The 24,506-nt window shown below is 39.3% G+C and overlaps 1 protein-coding gene across 2 annotated transcripts in view; it reads right to left on the reverse strand.

Annotated features, from left to right (window-relative positions):
- Window positions 1-3,078: 3,078 nt before the first annotated feature.
- Hmcn1 (hemicentin 1) overlaps window positions 3,079-24,506 on the reverse strand; it is a 452,651-nt gene continuing 431,223 nt past the window's right edge. The window contains exons 101-107 of one of the 2 annotated variants that reach the window (XM_075988199.1): window positions 23,850-23,963; window positions 22,857-22,982; window positions 20,828-20,956; window positions 17,003-17,353; window positions 12,744-12,863; window positions 5,946-6,072; window positions 3,079-4,460 (exon numbers count right to left, since the gene is read on the reverse strand). In XM_075988199.1, the coding sequence (XP_075844314.1) occupies window positions 4,094-4,460; window positions 5,946-6,072; window positions 12,744-12,863; window positions 17,003-17,353; window positions 20,828-20,956; window positions 22,857-22,982; window positions 23,850-23,963 (1,334 nt within the window). In that variant the 3' untranslated portion in view covers window positions 3,079-4,093. The remainder of the gene's footprint in view (window positions 4,461-5,945; window positions 6,073-12,743; window positions 12,864-17,002; window positions 17,354-20,827; window positions 20,957-22,856; window positions 22,983-23,849; window positions 23,964-24,506) is intronic. The other variant, XM_075988198.1, reaches the window with a different exon arrangement.

The following is a 24,506-nucleotide window of genomic DNA, read 5'->3' on the forward strand; positions in this document are numbered from 1 at the left end:
GGGCATATATCCAAAGGATGCTCAATCGTGTCACAAGGACATGTGCTCCATTATGTTCATAGCAGATTTGTTTGTCATAGCCAGAACCTGGAAACAACTTAAATGCCCCTCGATCGAAGAATGGATAAGAAAAATGTGGTGCATTTACACAATGGAGTACTACACAGCAGAAAAAAAATGACACCTTGAATTCTGCAGGCAAATGGATGGAGCTAGAAAACATTTTGAGTGAGGTAACCCAGACCTAGAAAGACAATTATCACATGTACTCACTCATAGGTGGTTTTTAAACAGGAAGCAAAGAAAGCCAGCCTACTTCTTCATGTTTACTGAGCTGTGTAGGTGGTCTTCAGCAATGGGCCTTTGTTGTCAGTTTGTAGAGAGTGATATTTAGTCTTGGCAACAACATGGGTTGTTTAGGGAGTCTGGCCAACAATTTAGTTAGATGTTACCCAATCCTAGTATTGGTGACAAGAGATGTCTACCTGGGGCTCTTTCTTTCCCATTATTTGATAATTTTATTCAGATTGCCTTCGTGTGTGTGTGTGTGTGTGTGTGTGTGTGTGTGTAAATATTGATGCTTCTATTGTATAAGGTTTCCATACTACCCCTCATGTGGCCCTTAATTTTAACTGTTACTTCTGTGTTCCTCCCTCATGACCCTTTACTCTCCTCTTTCCCATTTGACTCTCCCATTACAGCTCTACTCCAATCATCCATCATTATCTATTATATTTTCTTTTCTTAACAAGAGCTACCTGTATTCTTTAGTTCCTTACCCTATACCTAACCTCTGTGGTTATCATTGACTTAGCAGCTAATATCAACATATAAGCATGGGTATTAGGAATTGGAACTGCAATGCTCTCTTGGTGGATTTTTCCTTTGATGAATATGTTATGTCCTTTACTATATCTTTGATTAATTTTGATCGAAGTCTATTTTGTCAGATATTAAAACTAGCTTTCTCTTCTTAGATCCATTTGCTTGAAATATCTTTTTATCCTGGAAGTCTATTTTTTTTGTAAAAGTTAACTAATTAATTGATTTTATTTTTAGCTTTTCTAGACACAATTTCTCTGTATAGGTCTGGCTGTTCTGGAACTTGCTCTGAAGACCAGGATGGCCTTGAACTCAGAGATCCCACTGCCTCTGCCTCCCAAGTGCTGTGATTAAAGGTGTGTGCTATGACTGCCTATCAGGTGTCTATTCTTAATATTAAGGTGTGTTTCTTGGAGGCAGCAGAAGGATGGGTACTGTTTTTTGCATCCATTCTGTGTCTTTTTATTGGAGAATTGAGATCATTGATATTAAGAGGTATCAATGAGTATTGTTTTTGATTCCTGTTATTTTGCTATTGTGGTGTGTGTCTTTTGAAATGCTGGTCTGGGATTATTTATTTTTTATGTTTTCATGGATATGGTTAACCTCTTTAGGTTGGAGTTTTCTTTCTAGCACCTTCTGTAGGGTTAGATTTGTAGGTAGATATTTTTTAAATTTGACTTCTTCATGGATTGTCTTATTTTCTCCAATTGCAGTTGACAGTTTTTCTGGGTACTGTAGTCTGAGCTGACATCTGTGGTCTCGTAGAGTCTGCAGCACATCTGTCAAAGTCCTTCTGACTTTTAGTTTTCCTTGAGAAATCATGTATGATTCTAGTAGGTTTGTCTTTATATTCTACTTCATATTTTCTCTTTGTAGCTTTTAATATTCTTTATTATGTGGGTTTAATGTTTTGATAATTATTGATATTTATGGGCAGAGGAGATTTTATTTTCTGGTCTAGTCTCTTTGATGTTTTTTATGCTTTTTGTACCTTGATAGGTGTATAGTACTTTAGGTTAGGGAAACTTTCTTCTATGTCTTTGCTGAAAACATTTTCTGAGCCTTTGACTTTTTTTTTTCCTTTTCTCTACTCTTATTATTCTTAGATTTGGTCTTCTCATAGTTTCCTAAATGTTTTGTACCAGAATTTTTGTATATTTAATATTTCTTGACTAAGGTATCTATTTCTTCAATCATGTCTTCAATGCCTTCATCTCTTGTCTTCTACTGATGAGGACTGCCTCTGGAGTTCTTAAGTTTTTCTTTTCCAGATTTCCCTCAGTTTGAGTTTAATTTCTTGATTTTATTTCCACTTTCAGGTCTTGAACTGTTTTATTCATTTCCTTCCACTATGTGTGTTTTCTCATATTTCTTCAAGGGATTTACTCCTTAGTGAGATGTAAGGAGACTACAGATGGATGAGAAAACTGTGAGGTGAAGTACAGAAGGAATGACACTTCTGCTATTAACTAACTGAATTCTCTTAAGTTGCACAAGTTATCTATGCCCAAGGTCCTCTAAAATATGAATGATAATGCCATGTATCTTGGGCTGTTGTGACGACCGCACATTTATTTTTATCCCTAAAACTTCAGTATTTATAATGGCTGTGTTGTGGTACAAATGTAAAATGTCCTTCATAGATTCTTGTGTTTGAACCTTGGTTCCTCCTTGGTGACACTGGGAAAATTATGGAATTGTCTAGCCCCTTCCCAGAGTCCAAAGATCCCACTAAATCACCAAATGACATCACTGCCACCTTTAGTGGTGATGTCCGAGCCCTCAGCTGAGATGTCCTTAGGTTAGAACACCCTGCCCCCCATGAAGTGGAGACTCTGTTTGACCTTGAGGGTCTGCACTCCAGGGAGGCCAGGACCTTGCTTTACCGCTTCTACCTTGCCTGCCTACCCAGCACCCACACACACTGAAACTCCCACCCCTAACATCCCAACTCCCCCAACACCTCCAGGACCCCTAGGTGGCACCTGTCACCAAAGGAGGGCTTTGGGGTTTTATGATCTGGTCCAGCTTGTTTCTCTCTCTGCCTCCTGAGTGTGAATGCAATGTGATCAAGAAGCTTCTATGCTATCCCTGCTGTAGCCACCTCCCCCCTGCCATTGTGGGCTTTCTTCCTGTGGAACTGTAAGCTGAAATGAGCCCTTTCTCGCTTAACTTCTTTTCCCCAGAGTATTTTTGTCACAGCAACAGAGAAGAAATTAATACAATCTATAAGGAAACACAGTTTAGGTTCTTAAGAAAAAGATGTGAAAATTTTATTTAGGCTGATTTCACTGTAATTTTTTTATAAAATAATTTTATAAAAGAGTCCATCAAGATATTATATAGAAAATACACACTAAGGTAATATATACACTTCATAAAAATAGAATACATCTTGACAATTGCTTACAGAGTCTGTTACCTCCATGTACAGTGTATTGACGTTTAACATGTTAACTTGAACATATATGATTACAAATATTCAAGAAATCTGTTCTATTGATATGTACTAAAATTAAAAAATATGGAATGTAAAAGTTATGGAGCTGAGTGAATAAAATGTTATATTGAAATGCCAAAGACCCACGCATGGGTGACTGCCTAAAGGGGAAGTAACTTTCTGATAATATAGTGAGAGGTTCAGATAATTTCACAAAACCACTGGGAATGTATCTTGAGTATTTGATCATGCTAAGCTCCAACAAGGATCAAACAAACTTACATCTGTACTGTATTTCAGAATAGTGGGGTTTCTTTTTTAACTTTAAAATTGACACATAAAAACCTTGAAAGGAGATGTCTAAGTCGTATATTAATATTTTAAAAATCTTAAATTATGCCATAAGCTTTTATCAAAACATATGATAGCTGGTTTTACTCTTCTAAGAATAGCCAAATGCTGGAAAAATCTATTTGAATTAGTTTTTTTTAATATTGTTTCCATGAAAATATTCTTATCTGCTATGCTACTATACAACATCAGTGAAATGTCCTACGAGCTGATCAGAATAATCTTTGGGAAGTAACTGCTCCAGTGTAATAAATAAAGAAAAGAGCAAAGGACTCTTGTAGGCCTTACTGAAAGATACATGACCATAGTTGATCAGACAGACATCTCAGCAGTACCAAGGAACAAACAGGTTACAGAGTACAGCACCATTTTCAAGTTGCCAAGATTGCAACTGTTCAAGAGATAGATAGCTGCAGGGGTCCTCGATTGCCAGGATTAATGCAATTTAAATGTTCGAACTAGGTGCTGGAGTACCTCCTAGTAGGGATAGGCAGACACTGCTATATAAACTATGAATGTGGTCTGATACTCAATGGTCCCATTGGCACTGTAGGATAAAGCTCGAACCTTCATGCGATAGGTCTCTGCCTCTCGTAGTGGGCGTGTAGTGTACACGACTCCTTTCAGATTTTCATCCCTTAGGGCAAAAGGAACAGTTGGCTCCTCATCTACCATGAGGAAAGTTGTCCTGGGATGCATTACTCCATCCTGTGTGTATGCAACCAGTCGGATTAAATCTTGATTGGCAGCTATTCCAAACGGGAGAGAGACAAGTTTATATTCCAAGGCATATGGGCTCAAGGTACATTCCAAGTCATTGGGTGGGCAGTTCTTAAGGCAGAACCTAAGGTTAGAAAATAAATGAGATGCGTGTGGTTATACATTTTGGAGGAGGATATGACACAGGTGGTCACTATTCATGGTCACTCTTTGTAATTTGTTTACTTACAAAATGTGGCTCTCCCCATGTCTTAGATCATTAATGCAAAAGAGACGATAGGTAGCTAAGAGAATACCCCTCTACAGTCAAATATCTATTAAAACCAGAAGAACTGGAGTTCCTGAAGTAAGCAAGAATACTTCAGTTCTTTTTGGTGGGGTGCTGGGATTGGATGAGGGCCTTATGCGTACTAAGTACATAGTCTAACACAGCTCCAACAAGATCTCAGGAGCACTGGCCGTAAAATGAAAAGTCAGTTTTACAAACAAAAGCATCGCACATTCTTGAAAACAAGGGCTTCTTAGAAAGAAGACTGTAAGCTACATGATAACATATATCCTAATGCTGGTTGAAGGTCGAAATAGGGTGTACAGTTATTTGGTTTATTTTTCTCCGAACAATTAGAGGTCACTTAGGATTTCTAGGCGGGGGCATGACTTCCTTTTTAATATTTGTTTCATATTATTTTACATTAAAATGATTTCCCCCTTTTATAACCCACGCTGGGTCATAATGACATTTAAATTATTTTTCTAGACATCCAGAAGGGAAAAACCCAAAAAGGACTATTTTATAAAAACATGGGTTCTTTAGTCATAGTATTTTTAGATACATTGTAAACATCTATATTTTTAATCCTCTCTTTTCTTTTTCCATTCCTATGATATTAATTACAAACAGGTTTATGGAGGGTTTTACGCAATACACACACACACACACATGCATGCTACAGTAACTTGAGGCATTCCTAGGAAGAAAACAAAGTGTGAGCTTCAGTGAGCATCTGGCAATGAGCAGGGACCATCTAAGATAAACATTATCCCTTGTTTTCAATCATCCCAGTTAGCTTGGTACCTGGACAGCATGGAGAAAAAGTTAGAACAGTTTCTCCAGCACCAAGAAGACTGCCAGACACCAGCATTTGTAAGGAAGACATCATCGATGGGCAGACTATCGACTCATCCACGTTTCTCTCATCTCTTGCTCCATGGTGAGTCACCATAGCAACAGAAAAAGTACTTCTTGGAACAGTTTACCTGCTGACAGTACTTACCAGCTTGAGGAGGTACAAACGAATGGGGAATTTTCAAAAGAAAGGCAGGCTTTCAACACCATAAAGCATTTGATGTTGTGGGAGAGCCCTGGATGCCACACTATGACTCCGTGGTGGGAAGCCTCACCCAGGAAGGCTTGGCAATCACAAATGATGGTTTGGTTTGCAGTGGGAGCTGCCTAATGAGTTCATCTCTTGTCCATTTATAGAAGGAACAGGCTGCATCCCCACACAATACTGATTTCCTGTAAGTTACACGTGACTATAGACAAGGCTTAGGTTGGTCAAAGAGAGGGTTCCCAGAAGCATGTCTCGGATAAGAAAGTGAAACGTACCCCAGGACAGGATCCCGTTGATAGTTGGGCGGACACGGTGTGTCAATGCACTGGTAGCTGCCTCTCATGTTGAAACACATGCGATTCGGCCCACAGCGTACATTCTGCTCCAGGCACTCATCGACATCTAGGGACCACACAAGGATACAAGGCAACATTAGTTGGGGTCACTCGGGACCATCGTAGCAGTTACTGGTATTTCACTGGCATATAGAGGCAGCTCTCAGATCTTGGTCCTCCAATGAGCTTGTTTGTCATAGCCAAGCTTTGGCCACAGAAAGGGGAGCGGGATTCCTGGTTTAGTTATTTCCCCGATTGCTCTGAGGACACGTCTCTTTGATAGATGCTAAAAGTCGAAAGAAAACTAAGAGCTGCAGAAGTCAAAGGGCAGATTTTAGGAGCTCTCACGGGTCTCTTCTATTTGAAAAGAAGGACACACACGAGTTTGTCAAGGAAATAATATTAAATAATATTTTAGATACACGCTGACCTAGCCGAAAGAAAAATAATAACAAGTGATTAGTAAATACTTTGCAAAGTGAAGAATTTTCCTTTTTATAGTACGAGCAATCCTTGTGTTATATATAAGTTCAAATTATGGGGAGGGAAGGAAGATAGTGAAAATTAAAGGATTCATGCTGCAAACTCATGGGACACTGCTAGATAAGTCAGATCTGAGAGAGAGAGAGACAGAGAGAGAGAGGGGGGGAGAGAGAGAGAGAGAGAGAGAGAGAGAGAGAGAGAGAGAGAGAGAGAGACTGTAAAAAGAAAACCCTAAGATCAAATAATTGGCCCTCAGGGTCCAAGTTTTATCAAACTGAGCAGAACCTGACGGCGGAGTCCGCCCCCAGCAGAGTGTCATGGGATGATTTCTGGAGCAACAGCAAAAACAGGGCAGAAATATTCAAGTAAAAGACATTGTTTCTTCTTTTTTGTGGTTTCCTCACAGAGTTATTAAATGGAAACCCTGATGTAATAAAATAAAACCCAAGACTGAAGGAAACTTTCAAGCCTTCTGAAAACATTTTTTTGTGCCATAATTCTTAATCCTGGGAATATTGAGCACCGAGGGTGAGATGTGTGTGGCCTGGAACCGAGAGAGATTTCTGAGTGAGTGTCCACAAAATCCAATAAACACTTTGAGGTATTTTTTAGAACCTACAGTTATTTTGTTTAATCTTCTCACTGTGGCAGCCTGCACCTGCCTGGTGGTACACGTGGAATTCCACCAGTATGAAGGCAGGCAAGCATTTCGGGTAATCAATTCCCACGCCACCATTTCCCAAGTTCACCCTCCCCACATCAATCTGCCTGAGAACTTCATGGTCTGAGATTTTCTTATACAACCTTCCTTTAACTTCTGGAGAAAAGCCGCGTGACTCCTAGGAAAAATGTGAGCATACTATATGATGGTATTGCATATTGACGGACACAAAACATCATGACTACAAACCCATGACCTTAGCAATTTAAAATTAGATTTCAGTTTGAAAACAATAAGACTTTTGAGTTTTCTCTGATATTTAATTTGAGTGGTTTGACAATGAGTAAATATTTGATTATATAGTGGTAATCTCCCTCTAATAAACAGAGTTAAATCCGAGGTGCAAACCTTTGTTGGGAATCTATTTAGCACAGGTGCATCCTAACTGGGGACATCCCTTTCGATGATTTAAATAGCAGCGCTGGGCCTAGCGGTTCATCAGACATCACGAGAGGGAAGGCTAAGGTTTTCAGGCCTTGTCAGCTGCCTGCGCACGGGATGTAGAGCATCCCTCCTTCTGAGGGGAGTAGGGACTTGGGTTAAATCTGTGAAGTGTTTCTTCGAACTCTTAAACTACTTAGAGCAGTGTTAGAGAGACGAGAGAGTGGCGATTTCGTGAGGCACTGTATCAGTCATGTATGACCGACATCAAATTCTGAATTTTTACCACTTGCATTTTTGTATTAAGACAGGTACTTTAGATTTCATTACATACATACTGTTTCTGATTATTTACAATTTAGAAGTAGCATTCATAAAGTAAAAAATAGTGTCTAGAGAGATAAGCCGTGATCAGAGTCTTTGGTGCAGTCCACAGAAATCATGTAGTGAGATTTCAGCTGATAGAGCAGAAGGCTGACCCACCAGGATGGTAGCATTCTCATGGAGATAAACACAGCTCGTAAGGCGCTGGGCCTACCACCTCTTGTATGCCAGCTGATTCTTACAGTAGATATCTTGTTAAGCCAAAAGCATTCTCCCTTGGTGCAAGATTCAGCAGAGTATGGATTATTCCATTGAGCATAATTATTCCCATGTACTGGTACATCAGGCCATTCCCCCTGCCCAACTGTGTGGGACCTCCAATAGGAAATTTAGTCACACAGTTAATAACCTTGGTTCCCAATTTCTGCTTTGTTCCCTGAGATACATTAGAAGCCACCTCCCCGTAACTATCTTCCATTTGGCAGGACTTGCAGTCAGGAAAGGAGTCTTTCATATGGATGACATTTGGGACCTTCAAAGATAAAGGGACGCCCAAGCTCAGAGAACTGCCTTTGTTTTGTGTGTGTTTATAAAGTGGAAACTTTACAGAATAGGAGGACAGCAGGAGAAGAATAAAGAAACAGGTGCAGAAAAGTACGCAGTGGAGAGTTCATTTCTCCTCCAGCTCTAAGTCTCACGCTTGCTGCAAGGCTTCTGAGCCCTGAAGGGGACACCGAGGCTGGCACTCAGAGGTCCCCATATGTCTTGACTTTCTAGTTATTTGCTCTGTGCAGACATTGGTGAGGTATCTCTGCTCCTGGCCTTATTTTACAAGCTGTTTCCTTACAACAAAGAATCCCAGTGCCAAACACACTTCTATGTCAGCTGTCATTTGTCTATTACCTGTGAGCCAATTTCTAATTATGTTTTTTTCCCCCAATGAACATGTTATATCTCTTTGACAAATTGAGGTTGTCTTAAAGATGAAATGAAAAGACATGGAGGAAAATGTGGAAGAAGTTCAGTTAGAGTTATCTTAATTTCTCTTAAATTTTTTCCCCCAACTCCAAAATTTTCCTTTCTCTCTAACTTTGTGCACTGAACTGATGCTGAAACAGGGAGCCTAGGAGCCTGCGGCAGCCACAAGAATTGTGTTATGGCGGCAGTGTGTGTATGATAAGAGCTGTTAGTATTATTGAGTTTCATTTGTTCAGTGTGGGTCTATAAAGAAGTACAAGAACTTATAAATACATGAGCTTGACATGAAAGCCAAGGGGACTATTGTGGGGAGGGGGAACCAGTGAAGAAAAGGGAAGAGGGGTGGGGCAAATATGGAGGGGAAAATATGAGTAAGGTACAATAATATATGCTCATGAAAACATCATAGTGAAACCATTATTTTGTACACTAAATTAATACAATTTTTTAAAAAACATCAAATTATTTCCTAAACATGAGAATTATTTAAAAATTTCCACATTATACATTCAGTCTAAACAGTCAAAACTTAATATCACTTTATAAATGTTTGCATTTTGAAGAGGTCTTTGGATGCATCAAGCAAATATGAGAACGTTTGTTGGCCGGCAGGACTGTAGTCTATGTTGAGGAAAAACCATCTGTCTTTCATCCAATCAGAATGTCTGCTTGTCACAGGGATCTTTCTAAGTACTAGGCTGTGAGGCAGGTGACCTCCTTTATCTGTGGTCTGTGGTTTTACTCACTGTTCTTAAGAAAGGGAGGCAAAACAAAGCAACAACCAAAAGGACAAACACAAATAGAGAAATAAAGCTGGGCATGATGGTTGACCATTTAATCCCAGCACTGTGGAGGCGGAGGCGGGGGCGGGGGCGGAGGCGGGGGCGGGGGCGGAGGCGGGGTTGGAGGCCGAGGCGGAGGCGGATGGACCTCTGGGAGTTCCAGGCAAGCACGTGCTAAACAATGAGACCTTGTCTCGAAGAAAAATTAGAGGAACAATACTCATGTCTTCTATAATGAACCAAGTGATGATATCTGACTTTTAATAAACACAGCAAATATTACTGGAGTAACTGAAGTGGAGGCAATAATATAAATATCCCTGCTACATGAAAAGAATGGCATGAGTTATAAAGATTTCATATCAACAGCATTAGAAAATATGATGTATCTAAGCAATTGCTTCTAAATAATTAAAAATAATCCAGGATAATATCCTAGAACATCTGTATTATAGAAAACGTAAGTAAGGTGGACTCTTGATAAACATACATTATGTCTTATAAAAACGTAGAACATTGCTGGGCAGTGGTGGCGCATGCCTTTAATCCCTGCACTCAGGAGGCAGAGACAAGCGGATCTCTGTGAGTTGGAGGCTAGCTTGATCTACAGAGCGAGTTCCAGAACAGGCTTCAAAGCTACAGAGAAACCTTGTCTTGAACCCCCCCTCAAAAAGACCCCCCAAAACAAAAATGTAGAAGACAGAACTCCTTTCAAATGCAGTGTCAATATAATATTAATTTTTTTCTTTTAAAAGCATATCCTTTTATTAATAGTTTTCAAACTAGCATTATTTGTCATGGATAAAAGTCTATTTGAGTTTTCTTTTTTTGATATTTGTGGTGCATGAAATCTGGCTGAGGTTCTTGTAATCTGTCCTCGTTGATTTTTAGTCACATCTTGATTGCTCACACTTTTTGTATTTTTTAATTTTATAGCCGATGACTTCCACTTTTGACAGAATTCTCTGTCTTTGTTCCCTATGATACTGTCCACTGTAATTTCCTGGCTCTTACTGACAAGGCCATTACCACAGTATAAAGCTTAAAAAAATTCCCGGATGAAAAACAGCCTCTTGCTCCTTGTAAATGCCTCAAACACTTTCTAAAGCTATAAAGAGACCCCTAAGCGATTCTTTAAAGAATTCTCTAAAAGGCAGAACTGCTTTCTCTCATGTCTTTTTAAAACCACAAAAGTATGTAACCCATTTCCATTGCAAATGCTTCCCTGACACCTGGTTCTGATTTGTTCACAGCATTTTCCACTCTGTAGCTCAAATGAAAACTGAAAAAATGTTTTGAGCTAAATGAAGGCAATTAAAAAAATGGTATGATTTAGAAAGAGAAGTCTCTCTAATGAGTGTATCACATAACCCTTTAACTTTGCGTAAGGGATTTTGTGGTTCAGTTGATAATTCTAAATGCCTTGGTATTTGCCCTGCATCCTTTGGTGCCTGAGAGAGCTGTAGGAAGAGTAGTTGTAATTTGGGTACTGGTGCTCTTAATTTTTTTTTTTAAAGTTTGAGACAAGGTCTCGTTATGCAGCCTCGGCTGGCCGCAAACTTACAGTGATCTGCTTGCCTTTGCCTACAGGGTGCTGGGATGAAAAGGCATTTGCCACCAAACCCAGTGACACTGGCGTTCTTTTAGAAAGATGTCTGGGCTGAGCCGGTTCTAGAGTATGGAGAGTTAGCACTTCTAGTTCCTGCTCCTGAGTACACTGCCTGTAGTGTTTACAGCACCGTAGAAAAGACAAAAGGGCATTGGAGAACATACAATCTGAGGTTTAGTCTTGACTACACTAGGATATTGGGGTTTGTATAGTCATCTTAAGTAGTAGTTTTATTTGTATACATGACTGGGAATCATATGCATGTTTCTGACTCCAGTTATTGTGTAAGGTATATTCTTAATAATGTTCAGTGATTGATGGATGAGAGCAAAGGCTCTACTGAGTTCAGACTTCTTCTCCAGCCCCAACAACCTAAGTGGGTAACCTCAGACAGTATTACTAGTAGGGAAGAGAGTGACTCTTGGTACATCAGATAAAGCGATCCTCGCTACAGATCTTGGTTTCCAGGGCACATCTCCTACAAACTGCATTCCAAGCAAGTCTTTTGTGAAGTTGAAAAAGGGAAAATTCACTCTCAATTTTATTGCAACTGACAAAATACTCTCTTAAAGATTTTATAGGTATACTTTTCAAAAGGATATAGTTTGTATAAGATGGAAATTAATAAAAGTCAGAGACATACATCATGCTTCGATTTTTTTTCATAAAATTGAGGGAGGTTCTCAAAAGAGAGTAATAGGCTATTTCTTTTCAATCTAAGTATATTACAGTATAACAAATCCCAAAAGTACTCTTTTCTTTTTTTGTTTTCCACAAAAAACAAGGAGATCTGGTGATTGGTATTTTTACCTCATATTTTCACTATGCTTTTCCCTTGACCTCACTATGGAACCTATAATCAGTATTTGGATTTATTTAATTTTGTCTGCATTAGAATGCAAGCTCTTACAGGGAATGACTACCAAGTCATTTGTTTTCTTTTTTTACCTCCAGCGGAACTGGTATATGATTGTGAGTCAGTACATGCTTGTGAGTCTTCATCTGTAGACTCCAAGAATGAAGAGGTTATCACCATTTCTCTACTGATCACCCTGGAAACAAATCTAACAAGAGAATACAGAGTGGTCCTTCACCCCATCAGTAATCAGTGCACTGATTCCTCTTCTCATTTTCCCTTCCGCCCTCGCCAAATGGTGCAAAAACTTTTTTGACAAGATGTGACATGTTCCCTTTAAGTACGAAAGATCTCTACTATGAATTGGGTTAATGATTCTTCAAGAAAGACAACACCAAGTATGTGCCCCAATTACTTTCCTTCACGGAGCCACCTCTCTCTTGCTTTACGTCCTCCCAGAAGTATTGCTTAGATTCACATCTGACGAATGAGGATGGAGGAAGAGGAGCAGCCAGGAGAATAATTATTTACAAAATCTTCTCATGTCTTCCACCATCGTTTTTAATGTCAAACTGGAGCAATGAACACTCTAGGCTCTTCTCACCTTGGCATGTTTTCCCATTGAGCATGAGTCGATAGCCGGGTGGGCAGACACACTGGTAACTTCCAATGGTATTTTTACACTCATGTTGACAAGTATCTCTGTTCTGACATTCATCAATATCTGTTCAGAAAGAAAACAGAGTGTATAGTGATGCTAAATGTATGCAGAATCAATAGCAGAGCCATCAATACAAGTGGCTGACATAAGATACATTTCCAGCTGGTTTTACATTCATGCTTAGAGCTATTATTCATCAGAATATGCTTTTAGTGATATAAATGTTAACTTTGTTACAATATGCATCATACTATGTTATAATGTACAAACAGTTCTGTATCATCATACATGAACATATATGTGCTGAAACCTCAACTTTGTCTTTTTGTTTGTTGTTGCTAAATTGTATTAAAATGATAGGGGTGACAGATTTGTGTAAGATCCTAATCCACCAAAGAACTAACCTTGTGCTAGAATAGGAAAATTTACCTGGAAGTTTCTTTTGACATTAAATGGAAAAAGAGATAATTATTATTTTATGTGCATGAGTGTTTTGACTACATGTATGTCTGTGTATCATGGCTGTGTATTACATATGGAGTCCAAAAGAGGTATTGATTCCCTGGGACAGGAGTTATAAACTGTGTCAAGATGGTTTGTGGGAATCAAACCTAGCTCATTTAGAAGAGCAGCCAAAACTCATAACCATCTTTCCAGTCCCTGTTTTTATTTAATGTAAACTTTAGACATCAGTCTCTCTCTCTCTGGATCTTCTCCCTACAATGTCTATACATAGCTTTCCCATATGCAGGTATTTTTAAGTGGAAATGTTTCCGTATTTGTGAGAAACAGTTCTCAATCTCTTTATATAATGGCAAAGTATCAGTGGTAAGTACATGTCTATAGCTGTGCTAAGTCGGGCAGGCCCTTTAATGTCTCGAGATCTCAGTCAATTCTGCCAAAAGAGAACATGGAGACCACCTGTTCTGCTTTGTTGGGTTTGTTGGAAGATTCTTACACTGCAACAAGTGGGAGAACATTTATAAACCACAAGGGAGGTGTTATCATTGAATCAATAAATATTACACACACACACACACAATTGAAAGTACAGTGAAAGTAGATGATAATTCAAGTTCAGCATTTGTTTTTGTATTCCAGTTGTGATTTATTTGGATCATCTCGCTCATGGTCCCTGAGTGCACACTAACCCACGGAACACTGAAGAATATGATGACGTGGGGGCAGGAGTGTAGACCAGTAGGGATAAAGATAAGACAAAGTGAGGCCTGGGAGATGTCTCAGAGCATGGATCTGCTCTTGTTGTGTGCTCTGCACATGTGGAAAAGAAACTGTAATGATTCATATTCAGCAAATATTCGCTTCCCATGTTGATACATCATTTTAGCTAACAAAAGTATTCATTCCATAATTTGTGTGAGTTATTTTTGTCTTTCCTCTTTAAATGTTTGCTTTAATCTAAAACAACAACAGAAATTCAAATGATTTTGAACTGGAAGTCGTTAACACGGAGCTTCACAACATATGAATTTTAAAGTGGCCAAGTGTGACTTCTGCTTTCACAACTGAAGCAAACTTCATTATTTCTGTCAAGCCCTGTGATCAATTGTTTAAAAACTAAAATTTTCTCAAATCTCACAAGATTCCACAGGGTCAGTTTAATCCTTTGGTAACTTGTCTGTCCCAGATGCTTAATTAAAGGCAGTCTGTGTTTGCTGTAAGTTGCTTTTGTTAGATGATTTCAGAGCTGTCTGCAGCCCCAGTGCGAATATCTTTATTAGCCCCAATAAAATGTTCACCATATTTTAGGAAATATCCAAACTTCTTCATTATCTCCCCAGTAAGTGGAAAGATTCATAGGTTATTGAGTTATAAAAGCTGACTTTAGATTTTCCATGACTGATATATTCACTCTAAAATAGTCTTGAACAATGTATGCCTATCAAAGGAAGATAATTCTGATGCACATAGTATTGGTGTAATACAAACATCAAGAAGAAAAAACTTCATTAGTCTCAGTATGATGGAGATGCAGATATAGGCATGATGGAAAGGAGAGAGCTGGGCTATTAGACTCTGTATGATGGTGATGCAGCTATAGGCAATGATGGAAAGGAGAGAGCTGGGTTATTAGACTCTATATGATGGAGATGCAGCTATAGGCAATGATGGAAAGGAGAGAGCTGGGTTATTAGAGTCTGTATGATGGGGATGCAGCTATAGGCAATGATGGAAAGGAGAGAGCTGGGTTATTAGACTCTATATGATGGAGATGCAGATATAGGCAATGATGGAAAGGAGAGAGCTGGGTTATTAGACTCTAGATGATGGAGATGCAGCTATAGGCATGGTGGAAAGGAGGGAGCTGGGTTATTAGACTCTATATGATGGAGTATGATGGGGATGCAGATATAGGCAATGATGGAAAGGAGAGAGCTGGGTTATTAGAGTCTATATGATGGGGATGCAGCTATAGGCATGATGGAAAGGAGGGAGCTGGGTTATTAGACTCTGTATGATGGGGCTGCAGCTACAGGCAATGACGGAAAAGACAGAGTTGTTACTATGAGAACCTTTCTAATACCGTTGTTTACCTTCAGATGTTAGAGCACAGCAATCAGGTGATGCATGATGTGAGGGTGTGGTTTAGTTCACTTACAGCATGGACACAAGCAATGATTTTGAGGAAAGAATAAAAATAGAACAGAAAATAAGAACTTGTCCAAAATGAAGACAAAAGCGGAATGGTGGCAGGCTATAGAATTCCACCAGTAAGAATAACTGGTCAGAAGACACTCTGGAAGACAATATGTCACTAAGTGACGAGTGAAAAGTTTCCACTAGAGACAAGAGTCAGCTCAGAATTGTAGGTGTGGAGAGCTGCCAAACACTTAGAATGATGTGAGACACAGAGAATTAGTGGCTGTGTGGTATTTGTTCACACTGAACCAAATGGAGGGCATTGCTAATAAATGCATTGACGTTTGAAGAATTTGCCATCGACTGTGTTCAGTTTTGGAAAGCTCATCACAGAACAAAGTTCATATTACCATAATAATACATTTTAACTACACCAGGATAACTAGAAAGAAAAGCATTGGAAAAACATGAATGCAATAGCCAAGTATGAAGCTCACGGTTTCAGAGGATCTGGAAGATATAGCTTAGCCCAGGCAATAGGAGAATCTGGGTCTACCTAAAGCTAACTAAGGAAACATGTCAGAAAAGGCAATAGGATGGAGAAGAGTCAAAAAAAATGAAAAAAAAAAACTCAGAAGGAGAAGAAAACCTTAAAACACTAAAAAAGTTTAAACAGAAAGTTCGTGCCACTAAGGAGAAGCAATGTGTAGAGCACGTGGAGAGAGCTGTGCGGATGAATGGGCTGGGCTCATGGTCTCTGAATTTTAACAGGACTTCTTCCTTTTCCTGTTTGCTCTTTTTTGCCATCTAACAAAATAGTGGGGCTAACTGCTATTTGCTCATCCTTCTTGATGCCTTAGCTCACTGACATGCAAACTATAGCTGCCTACCAACGCTTGAGTTAAATATACAGCAGATGGCAATGTTTACAACTTAGCTGAAAATAAAGTCTCAGTTTTTCAGGGGAAAATTACAGTTAATGTTTGTAAAAGTAAGTTACCAACTTGTGAGTTTAGATAAAGACACTAAGCACACATTCCGGACCAATGCAAATAAATCTTGCTCTGGATCCTATTATCTTTCTATTCGTAAACATCCAAAACAATCGAATTGGGGAATTTCATTGTGAGACTAGGAACAACAGCCAATAGGATGTTGGCTGTGAGGCAGAGCAGCTGACTGAGTCACTAAAACTTTCATATCTAAGCCACTGGTCTTGCATCAGATGAACCTACCATCTGATCGCTTCATCTTATGCGACAACATGTGTAGCGTCCTAAAACTCACATTATGGACAATACTGACATTCTGACATTTATATGTATGTAGGACTTAATTCAGTAGCACTTTTTGAGAGTGGTCAGAAAGAGAAACAATATAACAGAAAAGATTATTAGAATGCACACATGCAAATACAACATTTATTTAGATCAAGTCTATGATCACCTTAGGTGCCAGGATAAACGTCTTAAAACTTTGAGTCCATCCAGACTTGAGATCAGATATAATTCAGGGCCCCAAACATAGGTGTTTCAGACATGCTTAGATTCTGGACAAGAAGTGAGCTCACAGAAAGGAAATGCAATATGGCTGACATTTACCTACACATGTCTCATGGTTTGCCTCAGAGCCTTCAGGGCAAGTTTTCCTAAGAGTCCTTCTATTCCTGGAGAAAGACGCTCTGCTGTTTCTATACTCAGAGTAGGAGCTGTAGATCTGGGAGTGCTGTCTGTAATGCTGCGGAGGTTGATAGTCACTTCTCACAGGGGAGAACCGGGCAAGGTTATAGCTACTGTACTGAGTGCCATAATCCGACAGCCTCTCCAATCCAGCGCAAGATTTCCCATCCCCTAACAAATGTTGTCCTGGTGGACAGACACACTTGAAGCTGCCGGGGCTGTTGGAGCACTGATGTGCACAGAGTTTAGGTACTTGCTCACATTCATTAATGTCTGCTCGTGTGCCATGATACATAAAAGAGAGAAAAGAAAGCATATATACACACAAAACAATCAGTCTGTGAAACAAACTAAAGACATCACATTACTCTCAGCGATAATGCCAAGGTTTTAATCACTCAGTTATGCATACTTAGAAAGAATCTGTGCCTTTTCCTATGAGCTTTTTTCCTATGCACACATTTCATTTAAACAACCATTCCAGACACTAGCTCTGGGAATCCATCTTCCTCTCCATTACTGTTATAGCTTTAAGACCTAGTCGGCAGTTTCAGCCTTGCCCTCTTGACTTCAAAGGAAATCCAAGCTTGGATGTGTATCCATTTGGGCTAAGCTGACACACATCTTTATATGTAGCATGCAAGATTGCCATTTATATATTTCATCTTATTTTGGGCTATTAATACCGTAATGGATTTAATTAAAGAAAAATTATAAACCCCACACTCAGCTTTCTGAATTAAACTAGATAGGGACATGCTACAATATTAAAAATGTTTCATCTTCCTTTGATAGTAAGATGCAAAAGGGATGAAATCTAAAATAGAGTAATTTATAATGAAACAAAATTATTTAAATGTCTGTGTATGTCCCAATAAAATGATATGCATATACATCAAAAATTTTTTATAATGATTTATCTTATTCTTATTTTACTCATGTGTATGTGTGTGTTTTTTCCATGTGTTTGTGGGTGCCCTCAAAGGCCAGAAGATGGTATAGGCCCCTTCGAGCTGGAGTTGAAGGCACTTGATGTGGGTGCTGGAAACTGAACTTGGCTCTTAACCACTTCTCCAGTCTTTCCTTTCTCTCCTTTGACTAACTGATCCCTCAAATATACTTCTGGCTTTCCTGGTTGGTTGGCACTGTAGGAAATACTCATGGGCTTAGATCTAGTTTTTATGGCTCTATAAAGATCCGTGTGCTCATTTATTTATTTTCTTTTTTGTTGAATACATTTTTTATTTTTTAAGAAATCATTTATTTTCTTAAATAAGTGAGGTTTGTCTTTCCATACTGATCGTGGACCTAGTAACTGATTTCCTACCTAGCGGCAGGAGGGCCCATTTCCAAATGAAACTTACCTCACACAAGGCCTCTTCTTGTCTTCCTATTACAGTTTGAGGAAAATCTAAGCTCTTTGCTCTGGCCTCTTTGTCGTCTGCCCAGCTGTGCTCCAATAGCCCAGGCCCTGTGGACCCCTCTGCGTGTGACCAGTGTGACCCCATCTGCAAGGCTGTGTGGCCGGTTTCTCTTTAGCTTCTGTTTAAACCTTCACACACTGGTTGCCCCTTCAGCCCAGTCTCTAGTGAAGTGCCACTTACCCTGGCCTGTAGTACTATTTCCACAGACCTGTTTGAGATTCTTAGATTATTTATCATAGTCTAAACTTGTACTCATATTTATCCTGGAAGCCCCTTTCTCCTCATGGAAGGTAAACACAATGAGGACAGAAACCTGCTCTACAGAGTTTAGTGCTAATTTCCACAGCCGAGAACACCAGGCAGAACAAACGAAGTGATCAGTAAACTCTTTTTGAAATAAAGAAGCAGTGGGTATTGGTGCCTGGCCAAGTCCGGTCACTGACAAAATGTGTCATATAAGGAGCTGTGCCTGGGATGCAGAGAAGCCTGAACTCAAAAGCTGAAAGCAGGTCCAGGGAGGGCTGAAATTATATGTCAGGTTTGCACTCAACCATCTTCACTAGTTTTCCTGCAGTTCAAAGTTCCTGATGCATGGGTTCTGCAGTAACTACAAGCTGGAAGCTTTTCTGTTTCCAATTATTAATTCTGATTTAATAGTTAAGCCAAGTTCTTTTTCCTCCCAGATATTAAGGGAACGAAGGCACAGAATCACATTTTACTAAGATAAAAACTCATCATATCTTTGAAAATTTAGAAACGTTTCCCTTTTTACTTATATGCCAACAGATGAAGTGTTTTTGCAGCTCATTATGAAAGCTGAAAATCGGGAAACAAAACTAATTCTTCAATCCATTACTACAGTGGCAGGAAAATATTAGAAAATGTTTAAAAGTAAGAGTTTCTTTTAAAACCCATTCTAGAAAGGAAAAATTAAAATGAACATTTTAAACTCTTCAGGGTAATGACCTTTCTTTCTTCCTCAATACAATGTTAGATTTGCAACTACTGATTCAAGTGCTGAACAAATAAACATTCCACTTCATACATTAGTGTAAGGGCTATTCAAGACATTCAGTTACAAGATCTAGACAGAAAGCTCTAATCTCTAATCAGAAGAATAAAATGATGTGTCCCACATTTCTCCTATTAATATAATAATTTCTAAAAGTGGTGCTGGCATGAGCATTTGCTATGTGGAAAGTACTATGCTAAGAGCAATATTAAAACAGATGAACTGAGATTTTATAGAGGGATTTGCTGTAAATTGTATAATAGAAAAATGAAGCAACCAATTGCAAAACAGATTATAAGACCCCAAAGCAAATATCAAAACACCATTAGTTTAAAGTCCATATAGTGTTTTACTTCACTTAAATAATGTGGAAAGGAATGATTTAATAGTTCATTTTCTTGATTCCACATGTACTAATTTCTAAAAAGTATGTGGTTATTGTATGTGTGTGCACGTGCATGCATGCATGTGTACACACATGTGAAGACAGAGAGGGGCCTCTATTCCTTTCTGCCTTGTTGCCTAAAGACTTTGAAGCTCATGGTTTTGGCTCGGCTGGCTGGCCAGTGAACTCCCCACACTCACCTGCTTCTGCTCCCCAATACTAAGCTTATAGGCAAACAAGGCCATGTGTAGTTGGTTTTCTTTTTTTTTTTTGAATCCCCAATGGGAGCTGGGGGTTCAGACTCAGGTTTCCAGGCTTGCACAAGTAAGCACTTTAACCCACTGAGCCAGCTCATGGTTATCTTCTCCAGACATTTCCCAGTAAGATAGGCTTACTGCCTTACTCTATTGTCCATCAGGACTCAGATGGAAACAAACTGACTCTTGGAAGAACTGAATGAGATATTTTTAGTTCAGGGAATGGTATATAGTGAACACAACATATTTTAGATAATGTAATAATTACCGGTTCACTTAAATTGTGTGTTCATAGAATATCTTATGCTTAAACTTTCATACTACATATACATATAGTTCCTAACTTATAAAATGTATTTATGTCACATGCATAGAGAAGTAATAGGATAATCACGAGAATCAAGCTGCCATGGCTGTTATATTGGAAGTTCACTTTGATATATACATTACTTAGGAAGCACTCAGGAAATGGCCATAATATTACTTGAAATGCCAAAATATTAAATTCAATGTGGAGTCTCTGAGGCAGTAACCACACTATGTTACAACTTAGCCAACTTATATTATACATCCACTAGGTATAGCAAGAGAGCCTGACCATATGTGTCCAGTAAGGTCGGGCAACCCTATCAGCAGCAGTATTACTCTGGAATTGTCTTGTTAACTTACCAATACAGGGTCTTCCAACTCCTTGGGACCGATAGCCCCTTGGGCACGCACAGCGGTAGCTGCCTCTCGTGTTCTCACAGATTTGGTTATATCTGCACTGATGGGTCCCATCTCTGCACTCATCGATGTCTACAGACATGGGGGCAATAGAAAGCAACATTTCTTCTTCAAACCTCAAGTCATCATACTTAAGATTCACGTTCTGCTGAAGGTTGAAGTTTGTGTTTCCCACTGTACCATTGAGAGTGTTAAATTAGGACTTAGGACTTGGGAATCGGCAAGGACTGGGTTCAACTCTCAGCACTGCCATGGTTAACCAGCTCTCCCTACCCCCTTGCTTTCTACTGTGGGAAGAGTTTGTTCTTTGTTTTTGGTTTTGCTTCTTTTCTGTACTTCAATTTCTTTGGCCCTCTTATTTGTTCCAAAGGTCATTGTGTAGGCAGATTTGGAGTCATAGAGCTACATGGCTTCTGGTCCCCAGTCCCACAGCTGCAGCTGCCAGCGGGACACCCACCACTTCCTCTCCGAGCTGCACTGCAGAGCCAGCATGCTCCACTCTTACCCTTACCCTCTTCTTTACAGCATCAGCGTTCCTTCGGAGCCAACCGTGGCTGCTAGTCTCAGAGTCATCTTTAAGTTATTTTTGCAGCTGGGCAGTTCGGTAACCTTCAGCTGAAGCCATAGATCTCCACATTTACATTCTCACTGAGCCAGACTTCTGCTGTCGCTTCTTATTCTGGTATTTCAGTCCGTGTCATTTCTAAAACCTTAGACCTAATTGTAGAGTCAACACTCCTAAAACCAGACACTTCTGTATGCTCCGGCATGTGATGCTCAGAATGGGCTGCTGCTCCACTCAGTTAGCTATCTGCACAGCATTAGAGCTACAAAGTATTTGGAAGGTGATGGTCCAATACTTGTCCCTAGAAGTTGTTAGGTTTACAAACCTTCTTTGCACCTCAATTAGCAACAAGAGGTCAGTATTCCATGCCTAGTTATTTCTTGTGAATACAGGGCCTTCTTGCCTTCCCTTTCATCACAAGCTAACAGTCCGGTCAAACTGAAATTTAAATGCCGTAACTTCCATGGTGCTTTTGGATAGTCTTACGTATGATCGCATGATTGCTCTCTTGGGCACTGCTCAATTTCATTTGTATCTTTTGTGGTGTTTTCATTTTACCTTGTATTGCAGAATTCTTCCTCGCCTATTTTTTTTATAGGAGAGTAAACCAAATTGACTCTGTTTTTACTTATTATTACATTTACTTATTCCACATGCCACCACACATGTGCAAGACAGACAACAACTTCTGAGAGTTAGATCTCTCCTTCCACCACGTGGGTCTCAGGGATTGAACCCAGGTGGTCTGGCTTGGTTATAGGACTCTTTACCTGCTGATCCATCTCCGTCTCCCCCTTGGTTTTTATTAATTACTGTAACTTTTAGTTTTATTGATTCATGTAGGCTAGTACAGAATAGATAAACAAAGAAGAAACTTAGAAGAAACAAAACTTATTTTATATTCTAAGTTGAAAATCAATGACACCTGGTGATTTTGTAAGCTGGTATGGAACAGACAAGGAATAAAGCTGAGGTCAATAGAATTTGTATATTTTCTTCCTCTTGATTTAATATTTAAAGCAGTTCTAGAATGATTATATTTTAAAATAAATGTCTACAAATATATTTTTTTCTTGAGCTTTGCTGTGAAGTTCTAAGCAGATATGCTAAATTTAAAGTTAAAAATGGCATGAGTTAATTCTAATCCATGTAGACACTAAACTTTGTAAAAAAATGTATGATGGATGGGAGCTCAAAATGGTTGCAAGTTCACATAATGGGCTTCCTTTCCCTTGTATGCATGATGTGGGGATTCTGGAGCTCAGGCATGCCAGGACCTAGGGGAACTGATGGCGAAGGATCTTCTTGTTAATTCAGTTTATGTCATCATCCTATTCTAGAGTAGATGCCTTCCTTAACTTGTTGTTGTTAAAAAGTTCTCTGTCAGGGAAATAGCATGGCACTCACCAATGCAGGTCCCATTTTCAGCCTTGGTCATTCCGTTTGGACAAAGATCAATGCACTTAAAGCCACCACGGGTGTTCTTACAGTGCTGGTCTTGTCTGCACACGTTCTGTCTACATTCGTTCACATCTTGATAAAAGAACAACAGTAAAACAAACAAAGTAAATGAATGATTCCACTTTTCTGGAGGAGAAAAGGTTCCTTAGTAAGGCAATTATAAATTAATATACATGTGTGTAACACAATTGCTGCACATGGTAAAAGTGATTAAGTCTAACAAAGTTTATTAATTAATTTTACTTTAAATCAGAATGAGAAAGTATTGATTCACAGAGTTGGTTGATATCCTTATATATGATATAAACTTAATGTGCATATACACATATACATGTATATATAAAAATTAATGTGTACACATATATACATATATATTCACACACATACACATAAATATATATTATGTTGTAAGACCCTAGTGGTTTTATCACTCAAGCATGGAACATGGCATTTATCAAATATCATTTGATTCTGCTTTTTGTACAAATTACAAGCATAGGCATGACTGGTAGCCTATATTTGAATAAGTACTAAGACACTGCATATAAGATTTAGATAATTCAATACTGAAAAATTAGAGGAGTTTGGAGAGATGGATGAGTGGGTGAGGGTGCTTGATACATAAACATAAGAATTGGGGTTTGAATATCCAGAACCCATGTAAGAACCTGGGTGTGGCTGCATGTGTACTTCTAACCTCTGTGCTGTGGGAAGGCAGAGATAGAACGGCTGGGGCTTGCTGCCTGCCTGGTCTAGCTGAAAAAACAGTGACTCCAGTTTCAGTGAGAGATGCTGTCTCAAAGGAATAAGGCAGAGTGATAGGCCAGATCACGGATGTCCTCTGGACTCTGCACATGTGAACACAGATGTGCACACACACACACTCTCTCACAGAGTTACACCAATATCATCACAGTGAATTCAAAGTCAGACTCTTACCAATGCATTTTCTGCCTCTGAGTTGATAGCCAGTTTCACATCCACAATGGAAGCTTCCTATGACATTGAAACAGCGCTGGTGACAGGGGCTGGATTCCTGACATTCGTTAATATCTGTCAAACACAACCAGACTTTCAGTATACACTGTCAGAAAAGCTGAGTAAATCCATCCCAAACGTTTAATCCTTTACTTCTCTTGATGATCATGCTCAAGACCTCAGACTAATTTGATTGAGGGAGTCTTGAAGCCTCTGCTACACAGCTAATACAATCAGCTGCTGGAAACGGCTTTCTTCCTCCAATACTTCTAAACATAGATTTTTTTTTTTTGGTTTTTCGAGACAGGGTTTCTCTGTGGCTTTGGAGCCTGTCTTGGAACTAGCTCTGTAGACCAGGCTGGTCTCGAACTCACAGAGATCCGCCTGCCTCTGCCTCCCGAGTGCTGGGATTAAAGTGGTGCGCCACCATCGCCCGGCCATAGATATTTACTAATAGTTCAGAACTGTGTTGGTTAAATTCTGGCCTGCTTTAAGTATTTTACCATGAGTTCTCCATGTCTGTTTCTAGGAAGTTTTAGCTCTGGAATTTTGCTGAAACACTGGGGTAAAGATGGAAGACAATAAAACAAAGTAAACTAACACAGCTGCAGGGCTTTG

Source organism: Microtus pennsylvanicus, chromosome 10 (genome assembly GCF_037038515.1).
Source record: "Microtus pennsylvanicus isolate mMicPen1 chromosome 10, mMicPen1.hap1, whole genome shotgun sequence".
Lineage (NCBI taxonomy): Eukaryota > Metazoa > Chordata > Mammalia > Rodentia > Cricetidae > Microtus > Microtus pennsylvanicus.